Here is a 15,433-nt window from a genome sequence, read left to right as displayed (position 1 = left end):
TTTTAGTATGAAGTTTTTTTTTCTTTCTTCGGGTTTTAAGTTATTTTTATTTCTACTTTTATTTGCTCTCCGTATAACTAAGAAAAAAAAAGTTAAGTTAAAAAACTACAAATAATAAATATTATTTTTTATATGACAATTATTTTAATCAATTATATAAAATTATTGTAAATAAATAATAAAATAATTAATAATTGGGCCCGAATAAATTAACAATAATCTTTATTAAAAGTTTTATACGTCTAATAATAATTCTTAGTTATGTTTAAATTTTGATAATAAGTTTAACTTACTTATTTTATATAATGAATACATTGGAGATTATATCATTTTTTATAGAATACGAAATTTTTACTCTATATTATTTGACAATTATTTATTTATTTAATATTATATCTTTTTTCTCTTCTTTAACTACTTAGATAATATATATATTGAGCAAGTATCTCCATTAAATTAATCATAAAGGTTAATAAAATGTAACGACATAATTTTTACCTAAGTGTAGTAAGTATCTCTGTTGAAAATATTACCTAATTATTGTCGTATACAATTAGTGTGTGTGTATATATACATTGAGTAATAGTGATATTTTATAATTATTTATCATTTACAGAATTTATAATTCAGACATAATTTTTCTTCTGTTTTTTATTTTTCATACCTAATGGCTACTAACTACGATTCTATCAATAGTATTACCTATGGTATATACGAAATTTTTACTCTATATTATTTGACAATTATTTATTTATTTAATATTATATCTTTTTTCTCTTCTTTAACTACTTAGATAATATATATACTGAGCAAGTATCTCCATTAAATTAATCATAAAGGTTAATAAAATGTAACGACATAATTTTTACCTAAGTGTAGTAAGTATCTCTGTTGAAAATATTACCTAATTATTGTCGTATACAATTAGTGTGTGTGTATATATACATTGAGTAATAGTGATATTTTATAATTATTTATCATTTACAGAATTTATAATTCAGACATAATTTTTCTTCTGTTTTTTATTTTTCATACCTAATGGCTACTAACTACGATTCTATCAATAGTATTACCTATGGTATATTATGTGATGAAAAAGTTTAGAAAATAAAAGTAATAATTAAAAAGTTATGGAAAGTCACATCTAAATTTGATAAGAGCAAGACGGCTTACATATAAATGGTTCTAATGGATGATAATATTAGTTGATTATTTTTCATGATTATTTCAAGTGATATTAGGTCCAATTTATAAATATTTTTAATAGCTTTATAAGTGTTAATAGTTTTTATATTTAATTTATTTAATTTATTTTAAAGTGTGATAAAATCCATTGTTCAATCAAGAGTTATTTAGTAAAGATGTTTGAAATTGTATTATACTTTTTTAAAGGTATATCCTTTTATTAATATATTGTTAATTTTATCGTTTGGTATAAAATAAATTGATAAAATCTCTTTAATTTATAAGCAATTTATTATATTATTCATTTATTTGTCTTTAATTTAATACTTTTAATTCAATTTTTTTAATTAGATGTTATTGGACTCTTGACCGAAAAAGAATAGCTTATATCATGATCAAAAAAGGGAGAAGTGGTCATTACATTATGGTTGATCTTCATAATTTGCAGGATGTAAAATTTTAATATTTCACAACGAGATTTTGTTTTGTAATAATTATCTATTCATATGCAAAATCTTTTATCTTTTTTCATGATATATTACTACTTATTTTTCTTAATTTCCACTTTTATTTAGAAATGAAAAAAAAAATAAGATACACACTGTGAGATTAATTTGCAACCCAAATATTCAATTATTTACCAAATAATCGAATACATACTTATTCTCTAATTTCCAAAACTTAACAAATGCATTGATAAGTATATTAGTTTAACCTTTTATTTAATATATTTGTTTATCTTATATTTGTAATCATATTATATCTATTATTATGTATATTTTTTTGAAAAATATTCTTAGTATTAGCACATGGTGTATTAAATAAATATTTTAAAATTAACTGTAACATATGATAAAAATAAAAATTAAACTAAATAGATATTACAAATACAAATACAGGCACAACTCATTTAATTGAGTTTCAAATACAATCACAATAAAAAAACTTATTAACCCACCTATTTAACTACCTCGTCTATTTTCATAAATCTACCTAACAATTCCCCTCTTCTCCTGACCAAGATCGTGAAACTCATCATAATTGGAGTCTAACTGTTGCCTGTTATAACAAAGCCCACAAATAACCTTAAATCTAAATAAGTGAATAAACCTAGCGATCATTTAATGGCATAAAAAACAAATCCGTTGAGTCATGCTTGTCATGGACTCATGGCCGCGCACCCGTCGCGTCGTCACATGCTCACTATTAAAGTTGATATACTTAATACCAAATTAAAAAAAATGAACAACACATGATATGTTATTTTTTTATTAATAAAATAATTATAATTTAAATTAATTTTAACAAAATAATTTAAAATTTTAATTTTAATTTTATCACGTTCATAACATGGTTATTACACTTGTTTTGCCCTAAAATGATGAAAGCTTTTGTAATTTGTATATTTTTGTTTTTCCTTCTCTTTTTATTCATTAAGGAGTTTATTTGCTAGGTAATAAATCAATTATTTGATATGTACTTAAAATTAGCAATCATCATTATTCATTAGTATGAAAACATAAAAAGAAAATTTGAATAACCACGTAATTAATATTTGTAACTAAATGAATCAAATCCAATATTTCTGTTTTACTTTTTCACTCATGCGTTCCGAGTACTGGCTGCTCTTTCTTTTTTTTCTTTTAATCCTTCTTCTTCTACGCCTTCTTCTTCTCCTCCTCCTTCTTTTGCATCTATTTTCATTTTCTCCTTTTTCTTTTTTTCCTCCTTCTGCGTCACCGTCGCTGTTCGTCGCTCCGCCGTCGACCTTCACTGCCTCCGTTTAACGCCCTCTGTTGCGCTTCCGTTTCCCGTTCTTGTTTCCCTCCATCGCTTCTCTCACTTCCATTCTCCCTCTTTCACGGTTTCACCCTCTGCTTCTAGTCAGCTCTCTCTCTATTCAATTCTCCATTGGCGGTAATTTCTTTCTCCATTTATCGAAACGCATTATATTGAATTGAATTATCTAAAGGATTATGAGTAACTAAGCTTCGTGTTTAGGGGAAAATGGTTTCTTTGATTTATCAATGTTTGAGTGTGATTCTAGGTTTAGGAGGTGACACATATAGCTGCAACCATTCGAGAATGTATGTCTATTGAGGACATGTGACATAGTGTATGAAGCAATTTGAGGGCATGGAAATTGTATTTGAAATGGCAATGCAATTGATGATTTGTGGATATCATCATTTCCTCTTTTTAAGTGGTTTTCAATTTGTCATTTCAATTCCTATGCTCGGTTCCACTAGATATATAGTTTAATTCACGGCAATGTCAGAATCTGATGAGTGATGAGCTTGCTTTATTTTTTTTAAAGGGCTAAAAGGATTTCTTAGAATTACTTGTTTGATTTTTGCCCTAAAGTTTTTAATGCAGCTTGTTTTTATGTAGACGTTGATTTTCTGTATTCTAATATTTTATGATAGTGCAACGCTGCAAACTTGAGTTTTGTTTGGTTATAATCTGATGTTTGGAGGTTGTTTGATTATAATTGATTCTTAAACTTTAACAATATATGATTAAATGTCTTTGTAAAATTCTGATTAGCTATGTAATTTTGTATTCTACGGGAGTACGGGACTGTGATATTAGGTATAGCTATTCTAATTTTTTTTTTTCTCTTTGCTTGATGTGTATGTATATGGCAGGAATTCCAACCTTGCTCGCTGTTGTTATTCTTGAAAACCAATTTGAAGCAAGCCTAAACTTGAAGGCTGATTTTGTCTATATACATTTCTGTTACCATTTGCATCAATGGATAGGTTCTCCATAGATGAGGTAATGTCCCTTTTCACTTTGTATTGAGGAGTTTTATCTTCCATAGCAGACTATTAAATTACATGGGCCTCCCATGAGTCATTAGATAGAAAACCATTCATGTTCCCAATAGCCGCACCTAGTGGGATAAGGCTTTGTTGTTGTATGTTCCCCAATATGGGTGGTCCTATGCATTGTTTTCATGCTTTAAGCCCAAACAGGCTCTTGTGAAAAAGGGGTGTATTAATATAAAACTTCATGATTTCATAACATGAGGTTATGTGATATTACATATTTACATGACACTACTTGATTAGTCATGTTTATAGCGGAGACTAGTGTCACGTTATATAAAATCTAAAGGTATTGAGTATCATGTAACCTAAATTTCAGTTGAGGTCAATGTATATTCTTACGAATGGAGAGTTGTCGGGTGTAATGTCACCAATTCTTATTGGAGTTCAGTATAATTTACCCTTTGAATTATGGATGTGTTATCTGTTATGTACGGTCATTTCTTATTTTAAAAGATATGATGCATTATTTGAATGTTTTGTGTTCCACTTTATATTGGTGCTGTTAGCTGCGTTTTGCTTATATTGACTAAACCATGCCCTCTTCCTCTATTATGTTCCTGTGGCCACTGATGCATAGGTCAATGAATTGGAGAGAATATATAAGGAGATGGGAGAAAAATCAGTTGACCAGAATTTCTGCAAGTCGGTTGCCATAAGTTTTAGGTGATTAATTACAGTCTTGTATTAACTACAGGAATAAATAAAGAGGAATTTGTGCTACGTTTACCACTTTACTTGATATTTCATAATTGAGCTGTTTTTATGTTGCAGTTCCTCATCAAGACGTGCTGGTAAAGCTTCTTTAACTTGGGAACAGGTTGTTACAGTTGCTTTACCATTTATACATGTTTTGGAATTCATGCAGAGGATGTTATAAATGATGAATTTGTTGCATTGGGGTTTAGGTGCGGCATTGGTTTCAAAATAAACTGAAAGAGTCAGAGACTAATGTTGCTTCCACTACCAGTTCAATGAACCTATATATCGATCTTTCGGAAGCATCCGTGTTAAGAAATGGGCAGAAAAGCTCCTCAAATGCAAAAGGTTTTCACTTAAATTCATTATGTTCTTAAAGTCGTATATGTGAAGCCTAAAAATTCTTATCATGCTATCATTTCTTTAGGAAACAAAGGATTCACCTGATTTGTGTTGCTCTTAGCTCCTCCAATTACCAAAGCTTAAAAAAGTTAGGAACAATAATGGTATTTACATGTTATTATTTTGTATTACAACCTGTCAGTTAAATAATAATATTAAGAATCTGCTGTGGTTATTTGTTTCTTTTGATATCAATAAGGGTTTTTAGTATTTACACTTTCCAGTTTCTATATTACATTGAACTTCCTATTGTTTTGCCTCATATCAAGTTACAGTGCTAAAGTATTTTTTCTGAATAGTACTTTGATCAGATCTCTCCCTGCTAAATTCTGACTCTTGATTTCTATTAATGTGAAATGAAATCACTGAACAATTGTGCACATTGTAAGGTGATGTCATTCATGTGAAGCTTTGTTGAGACAGATTTAAGGAACAACTATAGAAATTAATACTAAACAGGACAACATAAGTTCTATAAAGTTTCTTTTTTCAATTAACTTCAGCAAGGATAGGATCCAGTGACAACCTAAATGGACAAGTGATGATTAACAGAGTTATGCCCTATATTCAGTCATTATACGTTTCTCAATTCAACTAGAATTTATGATTATAATGTCAGGCAAACGAGCAGAAGATATCTCAGAGTTGACATTTGAGGCAAGGTCTTCAAAAGATGTTGCATGGTGAGGAATGACCTTCTAATTGATATGCATGTCTTGTCTTGTGTTTAACTATCTGTAATGTGTGTGGCATTGTTATGCATTTTGGATCATAAGAGAATTGTAAGGTGTGGGTGAATTTTGTTTTGGAATTCTATTAGAGCACGATCCAATATGAGTCTGTCTTTCTCCCCCTCTCCTAAAACTCATCATTTGAGAATTATAAGGTGTGATTTTTTTCCTCCCCCCCCCCCTTTTTTTTTTAAAAAGTACTGCTAAAACTACTCTTTCCTTCATAAAATGGGTTTTTTATTGTCTCGTCAGTTTGTTTTCTGATATCTTTGATTTCTTAATTACAGGCATGATGTTGCATCATTCCTTAACTATAGAGTTTTGAGCACAGGCGAACTTGTAAGATTCTGCTATATGTTTATGTATTTTTCATCTTTAGGAACTGAGACGCATTATTTAAAAGTTGTAATTGAGAGAGGAGTGATAGTTCCTTTCACACCTGCAATAATTGCCTTCTTTTACTCGAAAATATCTATCAACTTTTAAGTGGGAGGTACACGGATGTGTTTCCTTCCATTAAATTAACTAACGAGTAAACTGAAATTTACCTTGGTTTTAGTCAGTGTGTGCTCCAATAGTATCTTTCGAACAACTTGTGCATAACAACAGGCTATTTTTGTTTGGGTTATTTTTTTCACTGGAAAAAGGGATGCAAAAGTCAGAAAATGATCTATGCAAATTTTGTTTGTATACATATGTCATATGTGAAGTAGGGAAAAATTGCAAGTTATATCCTGCTGTCTTCTGATAGCTCTACTAGCTTATGTGTGCAATTTAATTGGATTTTGCGGATTTTAACCTATTAAAGTTAATGGATCTTGCTACGTACATTTAAGGAAGTGCGTATTCGATATGCCGGATTTGGTAAGGAGCAGGATGAGTGGATTAATGTAAAAGAGGGGGTGCGTGAGAGATCCATCCCTTTAGAACCTTCAGAGTGTCACAAGGTCAACGATGGAGATCTTATACTGTGTTTCCTGGTAAGTGGAACTATAGCTATTTCATTCTATTTCAAGCTAAGGTTAACTCTAAACATAGGTCATTTCAATTTTGATCCATCCAGAATTTTGCATTGGTTTTGGTCTCTCTCTCTCTAGCCCCGACCATTCAAAATTGTAGTCTTTATAAATACTTCACAATATCTATGTAATGAATGCAAGTTTGTTCTGGTCAATATACATGTTTTCAAACCTTATTTTGATCCTTATAAACATGATAACATCAGATCTAGAGAGCAGGACTAAGAACCTATCAATAGAAGAAAAGAGAGACCTAATTCAAAAGAAAATTCTAGAGGTGATAAAATCAAAGTTACTTATATTTATATGGACTATAAACATATTTACATCTTCAATTTATCTTATGCAATTTGCTTGTGACATGATTGAATTGTTGCTAAGTCATTGTTTGTGTACAGACATCAAAACTCATCTATAAGTTCTCTCTTTGGCATTTGTTTGTTCTGTTTCTTCTTCCTCACAGGAAAAAGATGATTATGCGCTCTATGTTGATGCTCGTGTTGTCAGAGTCCTCAGAAGGCTCCATGGTCCTACAGACTGTAGGTGTATCTTCATTGTTCGTTATGTTCATGATAAAACTGAGGTAACTTCAATTTTTCTTTTTTCAATGCTATTCTCAAAACTCTCCCATATCACAAGCAGTCATGCTGTCAATCTTGAAATGTGTTTGTACACAATTTATCCAATCAAAATCAAAGGAATTGTCAACATGATTTATTCTTTCGGTAAATTACATTCACTTCTCCCGTGGTTAAGCATGTTACACACGACACTTTTTCATTTGTAAAACGATACGCCAACTTAAAACTGACATTTAAATTATGCGAAACTTGAAACATTTGTATTTTTTAAAATGTGACACTAACATTTCTTATAAATATGAGGTTAGCATAGGCATGAAAAATCGAGGGGTGCCGTGTGTAATAGTTTATCATGATTCATGGTATGTCAAGTCCCATAATTTCTATTGGATGACATCATGGGTGCATGAAAACTAATCTTGTCGAATTTTGCTTCATATGGTGGTTGAATCCTTCTATTTTACATGTGACAGGAAGGAGTTTCGTGGAACAGGTTATGCTGTAGACCTACACAAGAGGAACATGTCCCTGAAGAAATCCCCCTAAATCCCCTAGAGGACCTATGGGGATGAATAAGAGCCAAATTTTATTGTGTTTCCCTTTCTTCCTTTCTTTCTTTATGATGGTAATATTGTTATGTTATATCCAAGGATGTTGTTTGAATATTTTTAAAATATTATTTGGTTAGCATCAACAAATTTTGGATAGAGAAATTATAAGTGATCAATAATATTATGGGTGGCTTAGGCCAAGCAAAAAAGATAAACTTCGTGTCTAAGCTACTTATGATTACAATTTTAAAGAGCAGACCAAATCTAATGCTATTTAATTACAACAGAAAAGGATGATCAATCACATGGATGTGTAGCATCTAGCATATGAAACATTTTCCGGCATATATGGTAGGAACATATGCAATGTCTGCGTTGTCCTTTTTTGTTCCGAATTCCCATTGATTAGTGCTTGAATACTTGTACTAAGCGTGGAGGTAACAGTGTAGCCCATTTTCTAGACAACTTTGCACAATCATAATTGTTTGGCGAAGAAAACGTCACACCATTGGTGGACACACATGTCTATTATTATTGCAAGATGTTATTATCAGAATAAAGGTGTGTCTTCCGTGTCCCAAATCTATCCCCATCATATATATAGGTAAATTATTACAGCCATGTTTTTTTTAGAGTATAAAACTATTTTAGTATCTAGTTTGATATTTAGTGCTATAAACAATGTAACAAATATTTCTGCTCAATTAAAAAGAATCTTATTAGAGTTTACTTTTGATACATTGTAAATTCAGAACAATTTCACACATGCATCTAATAACGAATTACCTAGTTAGCAAAAAGTAACTACTATTTTCATTGATTACGTAAAATTATATAAAATATTTTACACTATCACTACATCAAAATACTCTTACGTTTTCTTTTACCTCTCTCTTTCTCTCTATATATATAATTTAACTGTATAATTCTTGCACAATAATATATTAAATTAAAATTAATTGATATTCGTAGAAACACAGCCGTCCCAATATTAAAATGAAAATAATTTATGAACAATTTTTGGTTTCCAAACACGCCTATTAATAGCTTTACTATTATATATCGATCTCGTGATCAAACTTGGAGTGGAAATATGGAATAACCATGAACCTATATAAACATGTCCTTAACAGGGTAAGTAAAATCACATTAAAGGGGAAGAAAAACAGGTGACTCCTTTGCATAACATTAACTGATATTTTGACATGAACCAATTTACCACCCCAATGGCAACTTTCAGATATTACTTTTAACCCAAGATAATGTGCTACCTACAAACAATGTTAAGCCCTTTTTCGTGTCGCCATCAAAATTTCTCGGAGCCTGCACTGCGCCATCATCAATCGTGTCACTTCACATATCTTCACCGTGTTCGAGTTGGGGCGTGGTAGCAGAACAGCCATAATCACCAGAACCACAACTGACACATGCAGGGTCAAGAAACTGTACGTCCATAGCATATAGAAGCAATGTAGAGGTTCTTCCCCCACTTCTCCTGTAAGAAACCAATTATAGAAGTTGAATCAGAGACTGCAACGAAAAGTAATGGCGTAGCGGCACAGGCACAGTACGGCCGTGAGGATAATAACATAGGTTCTAGTAATGGAGAGAGAGCACGAATGAAAGTATAATCCACCTTGACATGCGTACTCGGAAAGGCAGAAGTCCGAAGTGTTTCCTGAGTTTCATCCACAGGCTTCTTCCTGGGCACACTCAGGACAAAAGCCGCTTGGTCCCATGTTGCGGCAGTCGAGGTGATTCGGTATCCACAATCCCACCGCTTGTGAATCCCTTCACTAGGGTACAGGAAATCTAGCTCAACCACCTGAAACCCCGGAGACGAATATAAAGGTCGGTTAATCACGCTAAGAAGTTGCATTATCAACTGAATTACCGGTATGCAAAGCTGAAAATCAAATGGTGACCTGGTCTGAAAATCCTGCACCACGAGACATGACTACTCCCCATCTGTTCAATGAAGTAGCCATTGAAGTGACATAAAATCCCTCCCTCCATTTTTTGTTGATCCACTTGAAAGGAAACGAATCACTAACTTTGTATGATTGCTGCAGATACTGTGTGCCTGGAAATCCATGATCTTTGTTAGCAGAAAACTAAATTGAAAATTGCCAACACATCAGCAACTACACTTGTTTGAGGAACTAACCCTTAGACATCACTACTAGCGAGCTTCCATTTGCAGCTCCGGCAATTGCGCTGATATAGTAATTTTTTTCCCACTGCTCCATGATCCATTCCTTAAAACACACCAAGACGGTTAATTTCTCTTTATTAAGCATGTGTTGCTTAAAGCAATAAACATTAACAGTTCTAAAAGCATGCATATACGATGCTAAACCGAAAATTCTAAGAATTCACAAGAAGAATTTAAAGCAACATATTGAAAGTTACCTTATGGAGAAAGTAATAGGAAAGTTCATACACTTGGGAAGTGAAACCTGTTCCTGCATCCATTATTAAGGCCCACAGGTTCTGACATGAAGCAACACTGCTAATATATAAACCATCCTCGTTTCCTTTCTCAATGTGCTGGGATAGCCTTTGATCAGACACATTGTAGTGATATCTGTAACACAAGGACAATCATTCCTTGTGCATCAAGTTCCATTCTAATAGGATAATTATCATCTAATTTATGTTATTTAAAAAGAGTCTGATTAAATCAAACATACAATTCAGCAAATACACACAAAAGGCGTGTCGGATTGATTAACTTAGATGACATGTGTCTTTGCCATCATCATAATCTTACAGATGGGGAAACAGATGCTCGCCACTGATTTTTATGCATAGAATCATACAAGGGAGACGACAAAATTTTCGGCATACTACTATATACCTTTGTTTCATAGGTCTACGAGCATTGTAAACGCTTATCCACTGAGTTGCTGGCAAACCCATACGATACTTCTTTTTTGGTTGTTCATCATCATCATCTTCCATTGCCTGCCGGCCTCTCTTGTGACCAATGAGCTTCAAGGGAAAAAAGATAGTAATATCAAGTCTATTAGATTATGAACTTTGGATGCATATAAAGCAACAAAAGGGTAAAAGAATAATAAAACCATTACCTTTTGTGCTCCTTCTGTATTAATTGGCCTGATATCTGGATTTGGACCAACAATTCCATCGAAGAAAGAAATGTATTTTGCATAGTTAGGTTCTTCATCGAACTTTAAGTTCACAACATGTTCAACAAATAGTTTAAAAGGCTGGGGGCAAAAGCAACATAAGCTGTCCGGAGGTGTTCCCATCTTCTTCTTGCAAACAAGAAATCCTTTGTTTTCTCCCTATGAAAAGGATGTCAAGGTCCATCATTACAAAGCTGGGCATTAGGATATGATATTAAGTTATTTAAAAACTGTCTAACCTGGAAACCCTGCCAAGGAAGACGACCTCGAAGAAGAAAAATCAGTGTATAAGCTAGAGATTCCAAATCATCCCTCCTGCTTCCAGTTCTCCCTAAATGGGCATTTGCACTAGCATAACGGACTGTGCCCCTGGAATAACATAAGAAACCAAGAAGGTATAGGTTAATATAAATACATAGAAACCTTTGACAATATGGCATTTCCAACAAAATCCAAAAGCAATTATCAATACCTGAAAACATCTGGCCTTTGGTCATATTCTACATGCAAACCCGTTGTACTGTCTCGCCATTTAGTAGCTGTTAAATGTGAGTAATAGATGAGTAAGTAAATTAGCTAACAAAATCATAAGGGAAAAGGCTTGGTTGTTATCATTGTATAATAGATGAGTAAGTAGTCAACAGTTACATCATACCCAAACCAAGATCGACAAGAAACAATTTCTTCTCATTAGGTGTCCCAGGAGGACCAAGCAGAAAATTTTCAGGCTTCACATCCCCATGCACATACCTGCCAATTAGCAGTCATATAGTTTAAGAAACACAATTTCAATTACTAACATGAATGACAGTAAAACAAGCGAAGCATAACATAAAGCATAGCAAAGCAATCGATCTAGCTTCTACAGAAGCTGCCTACCAAATTGTCGATTCATAAAATGAATAAATATACTAAAAACTAGGTTTACATAGATTGATAGGAATATGTTTAGGAAGGATGATAGACAGATTACCCTCGAGAGTGCATCTTCTCCAAGATGGATATTGCCTCGATGGCAATACATGCGACCATTTCAGTGGACATGCTGGAATACCAAAAAACACATTAGAATGGCAAATGAATCTCAAAAATACAATGGGAAACACGGTTTCACACGCATCAGGCAAATATTTTCCAAAGCACTTACCTGTGGGAGTTGTTATTCCAAACATCCCACAAGCTCGGACCCAGCATATCCATAACCTGAAAAAATGAATTCCTCAAGTCAAACAGACTCTTCATAAGTAAAAAAAAAAAAAAAAAGGCAAACACTGATGAGGGAAATATTGCAGCACCATTGAAAATTCAAAATTATAGAACAGAATGTAATAATTGAGAAAAAAAGCTCTAGAATACGACCCGAAAACATACCATAACATAATAGTCACCTTGCCTGCCCTTGTAATGTACTTGAGGCACACCATGACTGCCACCAAGAGTACTGCGCAAGCAGAGGGAAAAGATTGAAAAAGAAGCAAGGTACACAAACCGAGCCAAGAGAAAATACAGAGGTCAAAACTAGCACTCACTTGTACACTTGCCACTCGTATGGTGGTCCATAATTACATCCTTTACTACTTCTATGCTCAAATTTTAATGCAACCTGAGAACAAAAGTTTAAACTGTCATATCAAAAATTAAAATTACTTGCACAACTAAAAGTGAAAATACAACTTATCACCCAAGGTTGGTAGCATGCGCATACCTCTACAGCTCCAGGTCCAGTTCTCTCATTCAAATTTCCACCAGTAAGACGTCGACCAACATATACTTGACCAAACCCACCCTTTCCAAGTTTTCTTTCTAATTTATACAAAGGGGAACCACCTACTTGAATCTGTGCCATAGTGACAAAAAGATTAGTACACAGGTATCAATTAAACAAAAGTAGTCATCTATGTTTTTGCGGATAATTATTTAATTATTAGGCAACACCGTGTGGAGAAATTTAAAATAGAATGACGCATCAAGATAAGTAAAACAAAATTAAACAAAAGACAGTTCCCGTCCTCTGATGAACTAAGAAAACAAAAGAAAGGGAGAATTGAAGACCCTAACTGAGTGCAGAAACAACTGTTAGCAACCATCATTTCAATTTTTTTGTGACATCAGCACAGATAATTTCATTTTACAGTAACACAATTGCGATGCAGACTGTATGAATGCCTTATCGATTTGCGAAAACAAACTCAAGAAGCAAGCCACCATCATATGCAGATTCGTCAGTTTAAAAGACATCAAGACCGAACAAAGAGAATTCATCAAGACTGTTCCCCAAAAGTAATACACAATCACAATAAGTTGAGAAAAGGCAAGTGAAATAATGGATTGAAAACTTTTAAACCAAAACAAAGGTGTCACTATCATCAAAACTAGAATGACTAAAATAGGAAGTTTTCAAAGAGATTGAGTTTCAGTCTTCCCTGACTACTAGCCACCCTAAACAGTTACTTACACATTAATAACAATTTGAAGAACACCCTGCCATGCACCATAGTATCCGATATCATGAAACATAACTATATTCAAACCTCAAGGCATAATAAACCACAATTAAAATTCAAGAAATGATGGATTTTGATCAAGCAGAAAAAAAAAAAACAAATTGATCAACATGCATATTGATTGGATTATATAATCCAAAGAGACACAAGAAGCATAAATAGTAACAAACCTTCTCTGGAAGGGGAGCAGTGCTGCCCTCATCTTCACCAGCATTGGCCTTATTGCTGCGGCCGCCGCTGTCGAAATCATCCATCTGTTTCTCTCCTACTTCTTCTTTATCGGCTCCTTCACCTACCTCAATTCCCTTCTTCTCTTCTTCCTTCCCAACAACTACCCTCTCATTGACCTTCAGCTGCGCCTCCTCCTTCCTTTTATTGCTATTCTTTGGCACAATAACCTCTGCTGCCGCCGCTGCTGCACGACGCCTCCTTGTTCTCGTAGCAATCGCTTCCTCTTCCACCACTGGACTCTGCTGCTGATGTGGCTGTAGCTGTGGCTCCTCCTGCTGTTCTTGCTGCTTCTTCTTCTTCACTGCTGCCCGGCCCCTGCGCGCTCCGCTACGCAGCACAGGCATCGTTCATCCTTCAAATCTCATCCTCTTCTCTCAAAATTACCCAAACAAGACATACAAAAAGCCACCACAAACGCACAAAACAGCACACACACCCACAGAGAAAATGGTATATGAAAAGTTATGAAATTTGTGCGTGTTTCTGAGACCCTTTTGGGTTCCGATCAGGACACACCGAAAAGGGAATGTTAGTCTCTCGTGGGAATCTTCTAGAACAGTGATGAGTTGAAAAGAGGAGGTGAGAGAGAGGAATGTGGTTGAGTATGGGATTGTTGGCGGGTTGGGTACTCTGAAGAGTGGAATCTACGCGCGAAATGGGATCGTGACGGAAGATTTAGGGTTCCGATCACGGAGTGAGGGAAGAAGTAAGAACCGATCGCAGAGGAGAGAGAAAATACAGAGAGAGACAGAGAGAGAGTGTACTTGCAGGTGCACAGAACACGATGTTTATATTTGTTTATTTGCAAATTTACGAAAGCTATATATATTCTCCTTTTTTTTATCTTACAAAAATTTTATTTTTATTCTCTAAAATCGTTTTACACAATAATATTTTGTATTTTTATTTCAGTAAAAATAATTCATTTTAAAATTGTTTTTTAAATATTATTTTAACCCATAAATAAAATTAAGTATTTATATAAAATTATTTATAAAATAAACTCTATAAACAAATAACAACATTTTTAATAATTAAATAAATTTTAATTATTAATATTATAAAACTTTTATAGAATTGTTTATTCAAATTTGTTATTTGATTGGTTATATATGTAAATTAGTTATTTATATTGATCTAATAACATATGATAAAATTCGTGAATAAAATGTTTCTATATTAAGAATGTAAAAGTACATAAAAATTTAAACTCACTAAAAAATTATTTTAAGAATTTAAAATTAGAATGATTTTATTGAGATAATAAGATTTTTTTATTTGTATTTGATTTATATATAATAAATAAATAAATAAATTTTCTATCCATATGTTGTTAATCATAATTTTGTATTATATAGACTAATAGAGACTAATTACTTATGCATATAAATTATTTTAAAATATTTGCAATTCTTAAAACAAAAAATACTATTCTTAAAAAAATATTGTATTCTGTACAATTTTAAAAATCGAAGATGAACAGGAAAGAGACTTTGAGGATGAAACACGGGGAGACAACCAATAATATCGGCGGAAGAGATAGGAGG

General features: G+C 32.9%; 2 protein-coding genes across 2 annotated transcripts; one reads left to right on the top strand and one right to left on the bottom strand.

Annotated features, from left to right (window-relative positions):
• Positions 1 to 2,766: 2,766 nt before the first annotated feature.
• On the top strand, positions 2,767 to 8,250 carry LOC112777372 (protein SAWADEE HOMEODOMAIN HOMOLOG 1). Its single transcript, XM_025821722.3, has 10 exons — positions 2,767 to 3,102; positions 3,834 to 3,963; positions 4,597 to 4,682; positions 4,791 to 4,836; positions 4,925 to 5,063; positions 5,737 to 5,800; positions 6,136 to 6,187; positions 6,685 to 6,828; positions 7,331 to 7,450; positions 7,922 to 8,250. The coding sequence occupies exons 2-10, from the start codon at positions 3,940 to 3,942 to the stop codon at positions 8,018 to 8,020; spliced, it is 774 nt and encodes a 257-aa protein (XP_025677507.1). The 5' UTR covers positions 2,767 to 3,102; positions 3,834 to 3,939; the 3' UTR covers positions 8,021 to 8,250.
• Positions 8,251 to 8,988: 738 nt separating this feature from the next.
• LOC112775224 (casein kinase 1-like protein HD16) lies at positions 8,989 to 14,686 on the bottom strand. Its single transcript, XM_025818718.3, has 16 exons — positions 13,826 to 14,686; positions 12,857 to 12,988; positions 12,681 to 12,754; positions 12,523 to 12,592; positions 12,299 to 12,354; positions 12,125 to 12,196; positions 11,807 to 11,901; positions 11,624 to 11,690; positions 11,391 to 11,520; positions 11,092 to 11,310; positions 10,860 to 10,993; positions 10,412 to 10,586; positions 10,167 to 10,257; positions 9,925 to 10,082; positions 9,636 to 9,824; positions 8,989 to 9,494 (listed from the first exon to the last, which is right to left on the bottom strand). The coding sequence occupies exons 1-16, from the start codon at positions 14,228 to 14,230 to the stop codon at positions 9,435 to 9,437; spliced, it is 2,127 nt and encodes a 708-aa protein (XP_025674503.1). The 5' UTR covers positions 14,231 to 14,686; the 3' UTR covers positions 8,989 to 9,434.
• Between the last annotated feature and the right edge of the window lie 747 nt (positions 14,687 to 15,433).

Source organism: Arachis hypogaea, chromosome 19, assembly GCF_003086295.3.
Source record: "Arachis hypogaea cultivar Tifrunner chromosome 19, arahy.Tifrunner.gnm2.J5K5, whole genome shotgun sequence".
Classification (NCBI taxonomy): domain Eukaryota; kingdom Viridiplantae; phylum Streptophyta; class Magnoliopsida; order Fabales; family Fabaceae; genus Arachis; species Arachis hypogaea.
Note: the sequence above shows the minus strand (reverse complement) of the source record. Positions and strands in the feature narration are given on the sequence as shown.